The sequence below is a fragment of the Cornus florida genome, unplaced genomic scaffold (genome assembly GCF_030987335.1).
Source record: "Cornus florida cultivar Cherokee Brave unplaced genomic scaffold, ASM3098733v1 CherokeeBrave_3.0.0_Hap2_Chr06, whole genome shotgun sequence".
In the NCBI taxonomy this organism is placed as follows: Eukaryota; Viridiplantae; Streptophyta; class Magnoliopsida; order Cornales; family Cornaceae; genus Cornus; species Cornus florida.
In genome coordinates this window covers 56,012,666-56,026,662 of record NW_026775576.1, presented here as the reverse complement: position 1 = coordinate 56,026,662, position 13,997 = coordinate 56,012,666, and the positions used below count along the sequence as shown (strand labels likewise).

The 13,997-nt window shown below is 34.9% G+C and overlaps 1 protein-coding gene across 7 annotated transcripts; it reads right to left on the bottom strand.

The window, feature by feature from the left end:
- Positions 1-1,882: 1,882 nt before the first annotated feature.
- Positions 1,883-12,433, bottom strand: LOC132311567 (cyclin-dependent kinase C-2-like). 7 transcript variants are annotated; one of them, XM_059809530.1, is made up of 13 exons: positions 12,240-12,433; positions 11,909-12,072; positions 8,380-8,461; positions 8,130-8,220; positions 7,976-8,005; positions 7,658-7,767; positions 7,507-7,579; positions 7,301-7,421; positions 7,068-7,185; positions 4,335-4,474; positions 4,183-4,231; positions 2,808-2,878; positions 1,883-2,680 (listed from the first exon to the last, which is right to left on the bottom strand). In XM_059809530.1, the coding sequence occupies exons 2-13, from the start codon at positions 12,016-12,018 to the stop codon at positions 2,131-2,133; spliced, it is 1,545 nt and encodes a 514-aa protein (XP_059665513.1). In that variant the 5' UTR covers positions 12,019-12,072; positions 12,240-12,433; the 3' UTR covers positions 1,883-2,130. The 7 variants fall into 7 exon arrangements, with proteins under 7 accessions (XP_059665513.1, XP_059665508.1, XP_059665510.1 ...); XM_059809525.1 differs by having other exon boundaries at positions 4,183-4,240; positions 11,909-12,048; XM_059809527.1 differs by having other exon boundaries at positions 4,183-4,240; positions 11,909-12,040.
- Between the last annotated feature and the right edge of the window lie 1,564 nt (positions 12,434-13,997).

The following is a 13,997-nucleotide window of genomic DNA, read 5'->3' as shown; positions in this document are numbered from 1 at the left end:
CATTCCTCGCCGCCGTCATACCACCTTGTCCATAATAGCCGCCGTCGTCGGACCACCTCATCCACCATCACCGCAATGCCAAAGGGTTTGATTAGGTTTTATTGGTTTGATTTTAGGGTTTCGGGTTAGCATGTGTGGAGGAGGATCAACGGAGAAGAAGAGTAATTGAATGCTATTTTTTTCACCAGTATAGGAGGATTGTTGAAGAGCTTGACGTAGATGGGTTTGAATTGGATTGGAGATACATGATGGGGATGTGTGTGTATGTATATATGTATGTGTGTTTGATTCCCAAATCAATTTATTTCTGGAAAGTAAATCCAGACATGTGATTAATATTGTAGTGGTGGAAGTTGCAGTGGGTGGTCGTGGATTTTTGATGAAGGTGAGAGGGTAGATAGAGGAAGAAAGTTCTGGGTTTTGAATGAAAAGGTAGAGAGAGAAACCTAACAAGGGTAATTTCGTCATTTAAAAATGATGATATTTCATATTAAAATTAATATTTTATTGAAGGGTAATATGGTTTTTTTCCACTTTTTAAGGGCCTGTTTGGGTCAAATTTTTTAGAGGGGATGTCCTTGTTCAAAAATAGATTCACTTATATTTATCTGTTAATATGGTAAACCTCAGGGAGTGTGAGTGTAATTAACCCAAATTTAAAATTAGGCTGTTTGAAAAGCCCTATCCGTATAAACCGAACCGATCCGATCCGTTATTTTATAGATCGGATCGGTTCGGATTGAAGGTCCCCACGGATCGGATCGGTTCGGTTCGGTTTCAAATTTCACCAATCCACAGGGACGGGATTGAATTGAACTTTACCCCCAAACCGAACCGATACAATCCGTGATCAATCCTATTTAAAATCAAATCCATTCATTAGTTGATACTAAACTAGGTATTTCCTTATCCAATTATTTTGGAATCTGTTTGGTTGCTGAGAAAAATGGAAAAAACGAAAACAAAATGTTGAATGGTAGTATACATCAATTTTCTTTCCACAATTACATATGAAGTCATTAAGCTGAACTGGGTTCCAATTAAGTTTTGAAACAAACCAAAAAAAACTCACATATAAGCTGAACTGGGTCCAATTAAGCTTTGAAACAAAACCAAAAAAAACTCATACTATGTGTATGTGTGTGTATTAGACGATTCAGAATAAATTAAACTCGTATATTCAAACATATTATATGTGACATACAAAGCCAATAAGCTGAACTGGGGTCCAACTAAGGCTTGAAACAAAACCAAAAAACTCATGTCGTGTGTGTGTGTGTGTGTGTGTGTGTGTGTGTGGAGACGATTCAGAATAAATTATACTCATTATGTATATGTGAATTAGGGAAAGAATCTCAGAGTGACCTGTGAAGATAAACCCATTATAGTTGATGATTGAAAAATAAATTCAACACACTTGCCTATCATTCGTACTGTCGCGATGCTTGAGCCATCTAGAGAGAGAGAGAGAGAGAAAAAAAATGTCTAATGTCCCTTGTTTTGAAAGTGCGAAGGAAAATGTTTAAACCAAAAACAAGGCCCTGTTTGGAAGGCCTTGTTTTGAAAGTGCGAAGGAAAATGTTTAAACCAAAAACAAGGCCCTGTTTGGAATGGCTTTTACAAAAGCCTCTTCTGGCTTGTAAGGGTCAGAAGTCATGAAATGTTTAGTTATGTTTTGGTGTCACAAACCCTAGTTTAGTACGCCAGAAGCATAATTTACAATAATAAAGAATATATTCAATTATTTGACATTATAACTTAGGTATAACCCTTCAGTTTACTTAACTGACAATAAAAAAACAATTCTCGCTAATATTTGCCAGGTTCTTAATTTAAAAAATGAAACAACTTAATATTTCAGACACACAGCACACACAAGATATGAATATACAAAATATAAACCATGCTCAGATTGTATATCCCCCCAACAAGAGTAACCTTCTACATAAACAAATTTTACACAGGCCTACAAGCCATTCTTTCTGGCAATAACCATTAGGGCAAAACTTAGCATGCCTACAAGAAATAAAAAGTATACATATATATCAATTGTTTGTGTTTTTCCAATCCTACCAATATTCAATCTCATCTTAAGCAAATAATCCGAGAAGTAACATATGATTAATTCCATCACTGCTGCCAACCATACTGTTGATTTCGGTTCCCACCCGCCATGTTATTGCCACGACCAGCACCTGAACCGCCATATGGACCACCTTGAGGATAATTTGGAGCATTAACTGCATAACCGCTACCACCTCCTCCTCCCCGAGGACCAGCACCGCCCATACCAGTAGAACCATATGGGGGTCCCCGTCCTTGCGGTGGATATGGCCCACTGCTGTATCCTCCTCCACCACCTTGACCACGATTTGGGTGGTTGTATCCCCCGGTAGGGTTTCCACTTGGAGGGTATCTGCTTGGCCCTCCAGAGGGTCCACGAGGCTTCCCGTAATGGTGGCTAAGGCCTGCAGCTACAGGCGGTTGCGAACCATGCATGGGTGGGTTCGGTCCTGGCCGCATCTGGGCATGTCCTTGTCCAGACTGCTGAATTGGTGGAAGACGAGCATGCTGCTGTTGGTGCTGTAGTTTCTGACGTTTTGCTGTTTCTTCATGTTGCCGCTGCTGCTGGCGCTTTTTCTTCGTTTGGAACTCGTGCGAAGATTCATATTTTGGCAAACTGATATGGCATGGGTACATTAAATATTAAGCAGGACAATAAAGTGATTTAGGCATACGATGATCTAAGAAGAGTAAGATTGGGAGAACCCAACAAAAAAGAAGAAAAGGGACCATGGTTTTCAAACCTCTTGGGATCACAAGGTAATGGATCAGTCCAGAAATATTCAGCATCAAGAGCATCCTTAGCTGATATTCTCTACAAAATAAATAAAAATACCATAATAGGGATTACAACAATGTAATCCGAATAGATAAATCTATAAATTTTGAGGCACGAAAATGGTATGCATGTACATGAATATAAACACATTTTCATATCATATATATTTATTTATGCAGGCTAATATGAACTTTGAGATGAATGTGTGGCAAGACAAGAAGCGAAAAATGAAAAATGAATTTGTGGTCGGTTTAAATATCCAACAGAGATAAAATGAGACTATGAGAGAATCAATTAAGATTGGCTTGACAGTGTGAAATGAAGACCAAATGGTGAAACAAGATTCATGTAGCCGGCCTCAAATAGATGGCAGAAGGCTTTTATTAAGTTCAACTAAGATATATATAAAAAATATCTCTTATAATAGTCACAATAAATCCTCCATATATAAAAAATATCTCTTATAATAGTCGCAATAAATCCTCCACAGAAAATAATCTTATAACTACCAGCACAAGAATCATTCAATGAGTATTGAAAAAGAGGTGACATTTAATTAGCTTAACCAATTATATTATTCATATTTCTTACAGATGTGTATAATTCAATAAAGGTTGTCAAAATTGTTCATCAGAGGGAAGACTACTCATGATATAACTGTTTGGTCAAATTTGAACCAACATCTGAGTAGGGAGAGAGAGAACTGTTTGGCTGAACCAGTGAATGTATTATTTGTTATACAAAAACGTGCTCAGTATTTGCCAGAATGTTGACCTATAATCAATCTACCAAAAACAATACCAATAGCATAAATATCTATCCAATTAACTGAAACATAGTCATCCACAAGGTCCCACAATAGTTAAAACGAACCTCCAAAATGGAACTTTAAGAAAAATTATATAATTCTTCACACCATACTATAACATCCTAACATGAGTATAAATGGCAGTTAATGCGTATAACTAAGTTTAAATGACAACAGCAATTACTGCTATACATTTAACGAAATAAACCAGAAAACAAATTTGGAGATCAAAATTCAGAAATATTAAGCAGAAGCAAAATTGACATTCAGTGCAGGGACTTAATAAATCAGCATTTGTCCAAGGACTTCGTAGCCCAGTAACATCCACAAAGGTCTGCCCACAAATCCATGTTGAAGGTTTAGGACAAGCTCATATGGATTAGATTCCCAAAGTAGATAAATGAAGAGATAATATAGAGACCAGGAAAACCTCCCAACACCAAACCCACGTAACACACACACACACACACCTAAAAAAAAAAACCAACAAATATTAGAAAATTCAAGACAAGCATATCTGTCAAAGTGACACCTGAGATGGATCAAGAGTCAGCATCCTCTCAAGCAACTCCAAAGCATGCCTGTCAAAGCTAAAAGAAAAAATGTCAATTAACAGATTAAAGAAGCATCTAACAATAGTGAAAATTATGAATAATGCATCTATGAACACCACGTGTTACTTACTGTCTGAAAACCTCCCTGAGACGTCTCTTCATTGGTCTTGTTGGCTTGAAATTGTTATACCAAGGAATCTTAGAAACCCCAGGCCAATTAACCTCGTCAGGGGTTCCACACAGATCAAAGATCTTATTTAATTGCTCTGGCTATAAATAATTAAGGAGGAAAAAAAAGATTAAAGTAATGCATACTATGTTTCCACTATAAATATTAACAAAGAATGAAATCAACATAGATATATTTTTCTTTTCAATTTTTTTTTTTTATATGGTGTATAAGTTCCAGCAGAACCACTAACAAAAGAAATGGCATTGCCAAATAAAGCCTCCATGAGATGGATAAACCTTCCATAACAACCTAAAATCCCAGACTGTCAAATTAGGGTTCAGAAGATAATGAGACCAGTGTGTGTACTATACAGAACAAATCTATAATTTACTGAAGGTGGAAGTCAAATAACTAAATAACGCTTGTCAAGATCGTCTAACAATATTAAAAGTCTAAACACCCTAGTGGAATCACCTATAGCACAATCCACAGCCATAGAAAAGAAAGGACAAAACGGGAAGGGGAAAAAAAAGAAGGCAATCTTTTCAATTTCAAATAAGTAATACTCCCTCTGTCCCATTTTAAGTGTCCCTTTTTGGGAGATTAACTTTTCAAGAAGTGGTTTTAATATTTTTTTATTGTATTGGTTGTGAATGAATTACCAAATCTATCCATGGTGGGTCCACGTGATGTGATGATGTTTTATTTTTATAAGTTCAATGCAAGAAGGGTAAATTGGAAATGTTGTAAAATATAGTACATTGACTTCTGAATTGGAATAATTATATTGGGACAGCTAAATATGGAAAGGTGGACACTTATTATGGGACGGAGGGAGTATATAAGGTTGCAATTCAAATTTCCAAAGTAACAGCAACAGAATTGTTTTGGGCCAGTGGCAATAACAAAGACAATAAATATGAAATTCATGAAATTTTGAGTGGGGATTGCATTGATTGTTCCATTGCCACACCATGGTTGCCTCATATATAAAGATTGAATGATCTTCATTTTTTTAACTGCATGAACTTTAGAAACAAGTATCAGATAATATATTACTTTTGGTAAAGGCGGTAATTCTGTAATTTTCAATGAAAGATTTAAATACTTACCTTACCGGGAAAAAAAGATTTAAATCCTCATTCAACTAATAATTACTTCCATAAATAGGCCGTGTAGACCTCCTTGCTTACTTAACACTAAGTAAGCTCCTTGATCACTTGGACCCTAAGTTCTTGCCACAAAGTAACGTCCTTAATTGTGATTCATTTCCACTTTTGAAGGACCACCCGTGGGGAGCGGAGGGAGGGGTGCCTCTTTGAAAGGAATGATTAATAAAAAAGAATTTCAAAGGATCTTCTGTTTTGTGTGTGAGATGCTATACAAATCCTCAAGGTGAAAATTGCAACAAGATCAAACAGTAGGTACATTCTGGTTCAAACGAGGTAAAACACCTCAATTTGAGACGCTTTTATGCTTTTGTTTCTTTCATAATCCTGAAGACCCATTTCTATTTTGCATTGTTTCTAAAATATCTCCATATTGAGGCTTTATGGGCCTATAGTATTCTATAAGGACTACTGGAAACACTCCATATCGGCTGACATATGGACACGACGCTATTTTCCCTATGAAAATCAACGTCAGATCGGCTAGAGTGGCATTTTTCAAACTGGGAAATCTTACATTCCTAAATTGACCAAAAGACTGCACAGAACTAACTGCATATCCACTTAGCTAAATGAGTGGACAGCCTAGCTGACCAAGTGACTAAGAGAGGATCACTAAGAAATTGAACAGACAAAAATCAAATCTCACAGCCATGTATTTGAGTTGCAGGTTGTGGTACTTCAGCAATACCATGATCGTTTCAAATTAAGAGGCAAACTATATGAGTATAAAGTTTGTGAAGAAGACACTTAAAATTAAGGTGATAAAGAAACAGAATGATCATGAAACAAAATCAATCTCAAGTCAAAAACACCATACTCAGTTTCACATCATTTTTAAAGTCTCCAATGTTATACCAAAAGATAACATAATGAGAAGGGAAGAGAAAGGAGCACAAACACCCCATTCTGCCTCTACCTAACCAGAGTAGAACTCTAGGAGGCTCACTACAAACATAAAAAACAGTCCTCGCACCAAGGGCGTTTAAGCCTAATGGTATCTCCTCTGCCTCCCAAAGTGGATGGAGGGTTCAAGTTCTCGCTGCACTTCCGCAACAAGACCTTGTGAGTACAAATGCTACTAAGGTATACAATCAGTTTAAATTTTCAATTCTGACGAAAAGTTTTTTTTTCCTTTCAAAAAAGGTTGAACCTTCTATGGATCCATACCACTCACACCAAATGATGTGACATGTGCACTTAAATATATGTAAGAGAAGTAACACAGATAATCAAAGCTACAATAATCATCCATAAATCATTCAAGCAAAAATATGCTTTCTCAAAAACAATATATCGCCAAGTCTGGCTCGATGTCAGGGAAAAATATCCAGTGCAAACATCACAATCTGGAACCATCACTAGGATTCTGGAATTTAATGCGAGTTCCACATAGGGTCCACAAATGCTTAAACAACAGTAGTCCTTTGTTATGGTCTCACAACATAACTTTCCCATGTTCATAAGTCTTATATCATAGTTCGGCACACTTGCCAACATTAGTCCATCAATAACAAATTACCTCATCTTTTCCAGGAAATATTGGTTTTCCATGTAGAAGCTCAGCAAATATACAACCAACCGACCACATATCAACAGCTGGACCATACTTTGTGGTCCCAAGAAGTAACTCTGGTGGTCTGTTGAACAATTATGATTCAAAATCAATCAAATCATTTTTAGTAGAGATAGTCATCAACTTTGCTGTGTTGAGCTGAGTATTATTTTATTGGGAAGCTGATATGAAAAGTTTACCTGTACCATAGAGTTATGACACGATTTGTAAGATTCCCATTATGATCGTTTGAGAATGACCGGGCAAGGCCAAAATCTGCAAGCTTCAAATTTCCCTCGTTGTCTATTAGAAGATTAGACCCTGCAGCACAAGTATTGGACAGGTCACCATAGCTTCATATAAATAAAACCAAGCTCTAATGATAAGGACTTCCTTTTATATTAACCTTTGATATCGCGGTGAAGTACTTGATTTACATGACAATAGTGAAGCCCTGTCAGAAGTTGTCTCATGTAGCACTGAAAGAAGAAAAAGAAGTCGGTGATGATGGTGATCAGTAATTAGATATTATTGCATTTTGTTCACATGTGTGTTACCTTAATCTGCGGAACTGAAAATCTCATCCCTGGACGATCAGCGAGCCCAGTCAAATCATGGTCCATGTATTCAAAAACCATGTATATGCCGCCCTTGTACTTATTACCATCTGCAGTTCAAGCACGATGCACATGTAAGAGAATTATCTGCTTTAAAGTGACTATGAACCAATGAACAGTGTAATACTTCAAAGAATTTCAAAGTTCATGAAATCAACTATACATAAATGACACTGTTCCAACAATTTTATTTATTTTTTTTAGAAAAAAATAAAAAGATGAAAATAATACACTAAATCTGCACAACAAAGTACTCACCTGATCTCCCTTGATCATCCCTCTCAGGACCTAGAAAACAATCCAAAGCTCAAAATATTTAGACAAAACAATAAGCACATGAGCTGTTGTTCAGTGAACATAATACCAGGAAAATATTAGAAATGAAAAATAAATTTAAAGTTCAAAACATTACCTGGAGAAGTTACAATCTCTTTCAGCTTAATTACATTCTCATGATGCAATTTCTTCAAAATTTTGATTTCACGTATGGCTGTTATAGGGAACTGCAGAGCCAACAAGTCAAATTTATTCTAGAATAAGAATTTGAATATTGCTATTATAAAAATAAATTTCAACCGATCCTTCAAGATTTTCTGCCATTAAGAACAAAAGTCACAATGGCTATTAGAATCAAAAGCGAAGTACGTGGAAAGAAACTTTACCCCTTCTCTTTCATTGTCCATTCGAATTTTCTTCAAAGCAACAATTTCCCCTGTTTTAATTTCTCTTGCCATGTACACCTGACTGCAAGCACAAAAATGCAACCAAAAACAATGAGGTCCCACTTACATCAAATGTAATATATGGCCACATAATTCGAAACCAATAAGTTTCTCAGATACTCAACAAAGCTTTACAAAGCACCTACTAAATTCAAATACATAAAACATGGGTGGGTTGGATGGCTGGATCTCAGGGTTACTTTCTTGAGGTATCAAGTTCAAGTCCTGGTTTACGCGATATCGGTGGTTTGCAGGTGATTGCGGATATCTGGGGTTTACATTATAGCCACGAGTCCAAAGGGCGCCTAGTAATTCCTTTTCTCTTATGCGGATAAGAACAAGATTCAAGCTGTCAACTAGAACCAGAAGTTCGATATCATTGTAGGAGCAGCAGAAGGGTTTGCCTACCTTCATGGAGGTTATCAAATAAGAGTTATCCACAGGGACATTAGAAGCAGCAATGTTCTCCTATCCAAAAAGGGAAAAAAATAAAATCAACTACATAAATCGGTTTGCTGGTAAGTCTTATGACTCTTATCTAAAGGTCATATGGTTCAATGACTTGTCTTGCGGTTTTACCTAACCTAAAACAAAAAGGACAACCTAACCTGTATCTTTTCCAAATGGGTAAACCATATAATTTTTAAAATTATTAGCCATCATGTCTTTTGCTCACAACCTAATCCCTCTCTTATCTTAGCCTTTCTCTTTCCCTCACACCAGCTTCAACTTGGCATAAATTCTCATCCAGCTTCATCCCTACATTTTCCAATCTGAAAAGCCATTTACCCCTTTGCAGCCCCTCACTATTCAACATAAGCAAAGCATGATAAAAATCTCCCAGGCAAAAGGAATTAAGATAAGTTGGAGGATTGCTCAAACTAGTCTACTGACAGAAAAAACCTATCCAATCAAGACCGTGAAGAAGCCACCCGATTATTTGACTGTGAAAACATTAATAATAAGTTAGTTTAGTGTGTCCAACATCAAGTGATCTTCAAAGTTTATAGATATGATAAGACGCCATGACCAACAAGGTATACAATTCACAAGGCAACGGATAGGGCACAACTCACAATTATGGTATGGATACACTTGAACTAGAGGTATGAGGATGTCAGAGACTAGAACTAGGATACCTCTATACATAACAGCTGGAAGAGTTGTATTAAAAATGTTGTTTTACATTGAAAGATTGAATATAATAAGTGACAGTTTATTTCCATTATATAGGGTTTCAGATAGCTACAAGTTTTCTCGAAAGATCAGGCTTATAAAACATTGTTCCCATACAAGAGGAGAACCAAAATTGGGGAAAAAAGAAAAGAATAAAACAATGAGAGAGCAATAGAAGACACATATTAGTTCTCAGTATCAAGATACAAATTCTGTTTTATGTAAGTTTTCAAATTACCAAGTACCACATTGAGGGTTTCTGCCCAGGTGTTCTAAGAAAAAGAGCGGAGCGAACGATCAATCTGATCAAAGACCTGCTCGTTTGCTAAAACCTTTTACGTACCCAGAGAAGAGCTTGGCTAGGACATATATCGAAGTACATGTGAAATTAGTCTTCCTGATTGTAGTGTTTTATTTTTATATAGATACTGAAGAATATAAATCATTTGTACCAAGATAAAATGTAAATCAGTTCATCTATTTTTCTTATTGAGGATTGACTTGCCTAATAACCATTGCAGTAAAGTATCTTAATAACACACTCATTCACTTGCTAAATAGATGAATAATTAAATAACAAAATAAAAGACATATTGGGCTTTTTGGCTGATCTCCAGATTAGCCAATCAGTTGGTTATGAAATTATGGTGACATTTTTATTTTCTCAGGTCTATTATAGCCTACAGGCGTAAAACCTATAGAGTTAATATATTTTGAAGAACAAAAACATATTTGGTAAATGAATTTGTGAAAGACAATCTCCACTATCTGATGGTTCAAACTTGAAACAAAACTAACGCATGCAAGGTACTAACAGGAGGAGGAGACAGCTTTACAGTAAAGATCAACAGAAGGTGATCTCCAGTTCTAGCAATGAGAGTAAGGACATGGGGCAAAATATTGATGCTGCATCTGGTGATGACCGTGATGGCACTGCTGGCCCATCTAAGAAGGTCACATGAGCAGAACAAGATGAAGGAATGTGACAATGTCATTAACATCTAGATAAGATGGTCGACTTCGAAGTGTTTCCAAAATGTAAGATGGTCGACTTCGAAGTGTTGCCAAAATGTAAGATAAGTCTCAATATCCACACATCAGTGGACCAAAATTGCTGGTGGAGCATACATGTGCAAACATTTTTAGAAATAAAAGTGGAAAAGAGGCCAATCACTTGGCAGAAACACCCCTGGGGATTAAGGCCCTAAAGAATTGTTGAAAAAGCTAAAAAGGATCGGGAGAAGAATACTCCCACTTTGATTGTGTTTCAAATAAGAATTATCATGACGTAGAATCTGATTATGGCAATGCTGGACAATCTAAGAAGATCACATAGGCAACACAAGCTGAAGGAATACAAATGTCATCAACATATAGATAAGTTGCTTAACTTCCAAAGTGTTGCCAATTTGACAACAAGCCTCATTATCCACGCTTTGATGGACGAAAGATAATGGTGGACCATCTGTGTGCCAACACTTGAAGAGTATAAATGTAGCACAGCCTCTGAGTATGTTACAAACAAAAAATCTAATAACGCAAGCTATGTATACTTACTATAAACATAGATATGGCTCTGTATTTCAATTGCTCTTAACGATGTACTACAAACCAGACCATGATTTCCCCCATCTCATGTCAAACCCCAAGTCGGCTTCCAAATCCCTTCGTGCTTAAAGTTTATGACAAAAAATCAGAATAACTATGTCCAGGTAAAGTCAGTTGACTCTTAATTCTTAAACTCAAAGAAAACATAACATAGTCAACCACCATTGCACCTTAAAAGACTACAACACAAACAGAACAAAATATTTCAGTTCTAAAATTACAATCACTTGCTTGAGTTTTTTAGTTTTTTTATGATGATCTCTTGCAGACTTTTCAACCCTTTTTTAGACAAAAGGGGAAGCATTAATAAAAAATTAAATTCAATTATAAAAAAAAAAAAACACTCATAAATATAGAATTCAGAATACATATCTCCATTATCCCAGTTTGAGATAAAAACACAATTAACTTATTTCCTACAGTAAACTGCAGGTGTACTAAAATTTGTGCTTTTTTTCTCAAGCATCACCTCCAATGCCCCGGAAAGAGGATCAAAACCCGATAGCAAATTGGGCCAACATAACAAATCCAGAAATTGGGACTTTCTCAATTGCTACTTATATGGCTACTTGAACATTCAGAACACAATAGTCACAGATACAAAATCAGGAATAAGGGTCACACACTAATCCTAGTTTGAAGCATATACATAATACCATATGCAATGACTGTTGATGTGAATTACCCATAAGTTCCTTCGCCAATCTGTTCCAGCTTCTCGAAACAATCGACACTTCTAGATCCCCAAGAAGGGGATTCAGCGATGTTGAGTTGACCTGGACCAGCTATCGCCATTCCTCAGCTTTTTCTGTTTCTTCTATCAAACTATAATAAGCAATTACTGCTTCACTTTTTATATGCAGATATATATCAGATAAAATCGTGTCAAAAAAGGAAAGAAAAATTCAACAACGAGATCGAATCGAATAGCAGAAACAAGCAATTTGTTCCAAAATAAGAGTAGAGAGAGAAAACTAGGGTTCATTAAGAAGGAAGAGCAATTAGGAGAAACCAACCTGGAAAATATAGAAATAACTATTGCAAGGGCTTAGAAAATTGAAAGAATAGAGAGAATCAGTGTATCGTCGCCGACTATTGAAGCTTCAAGACCGACAAGACGCGAAAACCTGGCTTTGATCGGGGTTCCACTGTGTGACAGTGTGTATTATTACACACACGGGTCTTCTCTGGTTTAGAATTATACGTGGTCACTAAGTAAAAAGTTTAAATGATATTCCTATTCAAATTACGGAGTAAAAAGAGCAATGACAATTAAATATTATTCTATTATGTCAGATTGGTTTTTTTTTTTTTTTTTCTTTTTCTTCTGAAATTGTTTCCACCAATTACTATAACAAGTTTATGTTTTTCCTAAATAAAAATAAGCTAGTAAAAAACAAATAATAGCATATACAAAAATATATATACTTTTGACTAAAATAAAATACCAATTAAGTTTTCAATTTCAAATTCTTCCACTCAATCAGTTGGATTTTCAATTTCAAATTTTTTTACTAATTTGAATTTTTTATTTTATGTATTAAAATTATTCTCCTAATTTTAAGTTTAACTAAAATAAATTTCAATTTAAAACTATTCTACTAATTTAATTGGGTTTCTAATTCAAAATTTTTCTACTACTTTTAATTTATTATAACTAAAATAACTAATTTTAATTTTAACTAAAATAAAATACCAATTACGTTTTCAATTTAAAATTATTCGACTAATTCGATTGGAAATCTAATCAAAAAATGAAATACTAATACTAGTAATATAATAATTGAAAATATTGAAATTCAATAAATGAAACCTATAGAGAATTTCATATCAACTATACTCTTGAATTATCTTTTCCTGTATACTTGATTATGTAGTATAATATTTGAATACATTTTTTTTTTAAAAGAGTTTCTATCACATATCATAAAAAAGAAAGAAGCTTTAATAAAATGTAGTATTGTGTTTTATATAGAATTATAGTGGAAACAATTATGAAAAAAAAAAAAAAAATAGAATTACAGTGGAAACGGAATTTAAGAAAGAAAATAAAAAAGAAAGAGAAAGAAAAAATAATAATGATGATTTTACTTTTCTCAAAAGTTTGATAATTATATTAGAAAGGAAGGAAGGTTTAATAAATAGTAGTATTGTGTTTTAAACAGAATTTAAGAAAAATGAAAAAGGAAGGAAAAAATAATGATAAATTTACATTCCTTAAAGGTTTGATAATTATATTATATTTTTTATAATTTTTTTTTACTATTTTATATAGCATTACTATTTAGGAACTTCAATTTTTTAATTTTATTTTTTATAAATATATTATTAATTTTAATATTATATTTTTATTCTAATTTTATTTTTTAATATACTTGTATTAAAATTGACTGATAGCACTTGCATTTGTACTAGTAACATAAAATGATTATTTGCTTACCAAGAGAAATATCATCATTTTTAAGAGCGCATGCATGGTTCACCGAACTAATTCGGGACTATTTTTCGGGTCTCCGATTCTGTTACACCCCTATATACCGGATTGTGTACAAATTTACAAGTGATCCGGCCTGAACCGGCTAATAGGATGAATCTGGTGTATTTTAAATAACGGGTCAAGCTCGAACCGACCCACTCCCGAAGGCCGAAAATGTGTTTTATACAAAAAAAAAAAAAAAAAGTGGCCCGGCCAATATTTGGATGAACCGGATGTTTTTTAAGTTACGGGGTGGGAAGAGCCTAACCCAGCTGCCTTAGGCAACAAGGAGAAACAA

Bases quoted from the DNA above. Each gene is read 5' to 3' on its own strand.
- LOC132311567 (XM_059809525.1), bottom strand. From the start codon at position 12,018: ATGGCGATAGCTGGTCCAGGTCAACTCAACATCGCTGAATCCCCTTCT. The intron at 7,186-7,300 runs GTAAACTTTTCA...ATTGTTCAACAG, and splicing joins GTCATAACTCTATGGTACAG to ACCACCAGAGTTACTTCTTG. The intron at 2,879-4,182 runs GTGTCACTTTGA...TTTATTTTGTAG, and splicing joins TGACTCTTGATCCATCTCAG to AGAATATCAGCTAAGGATGC.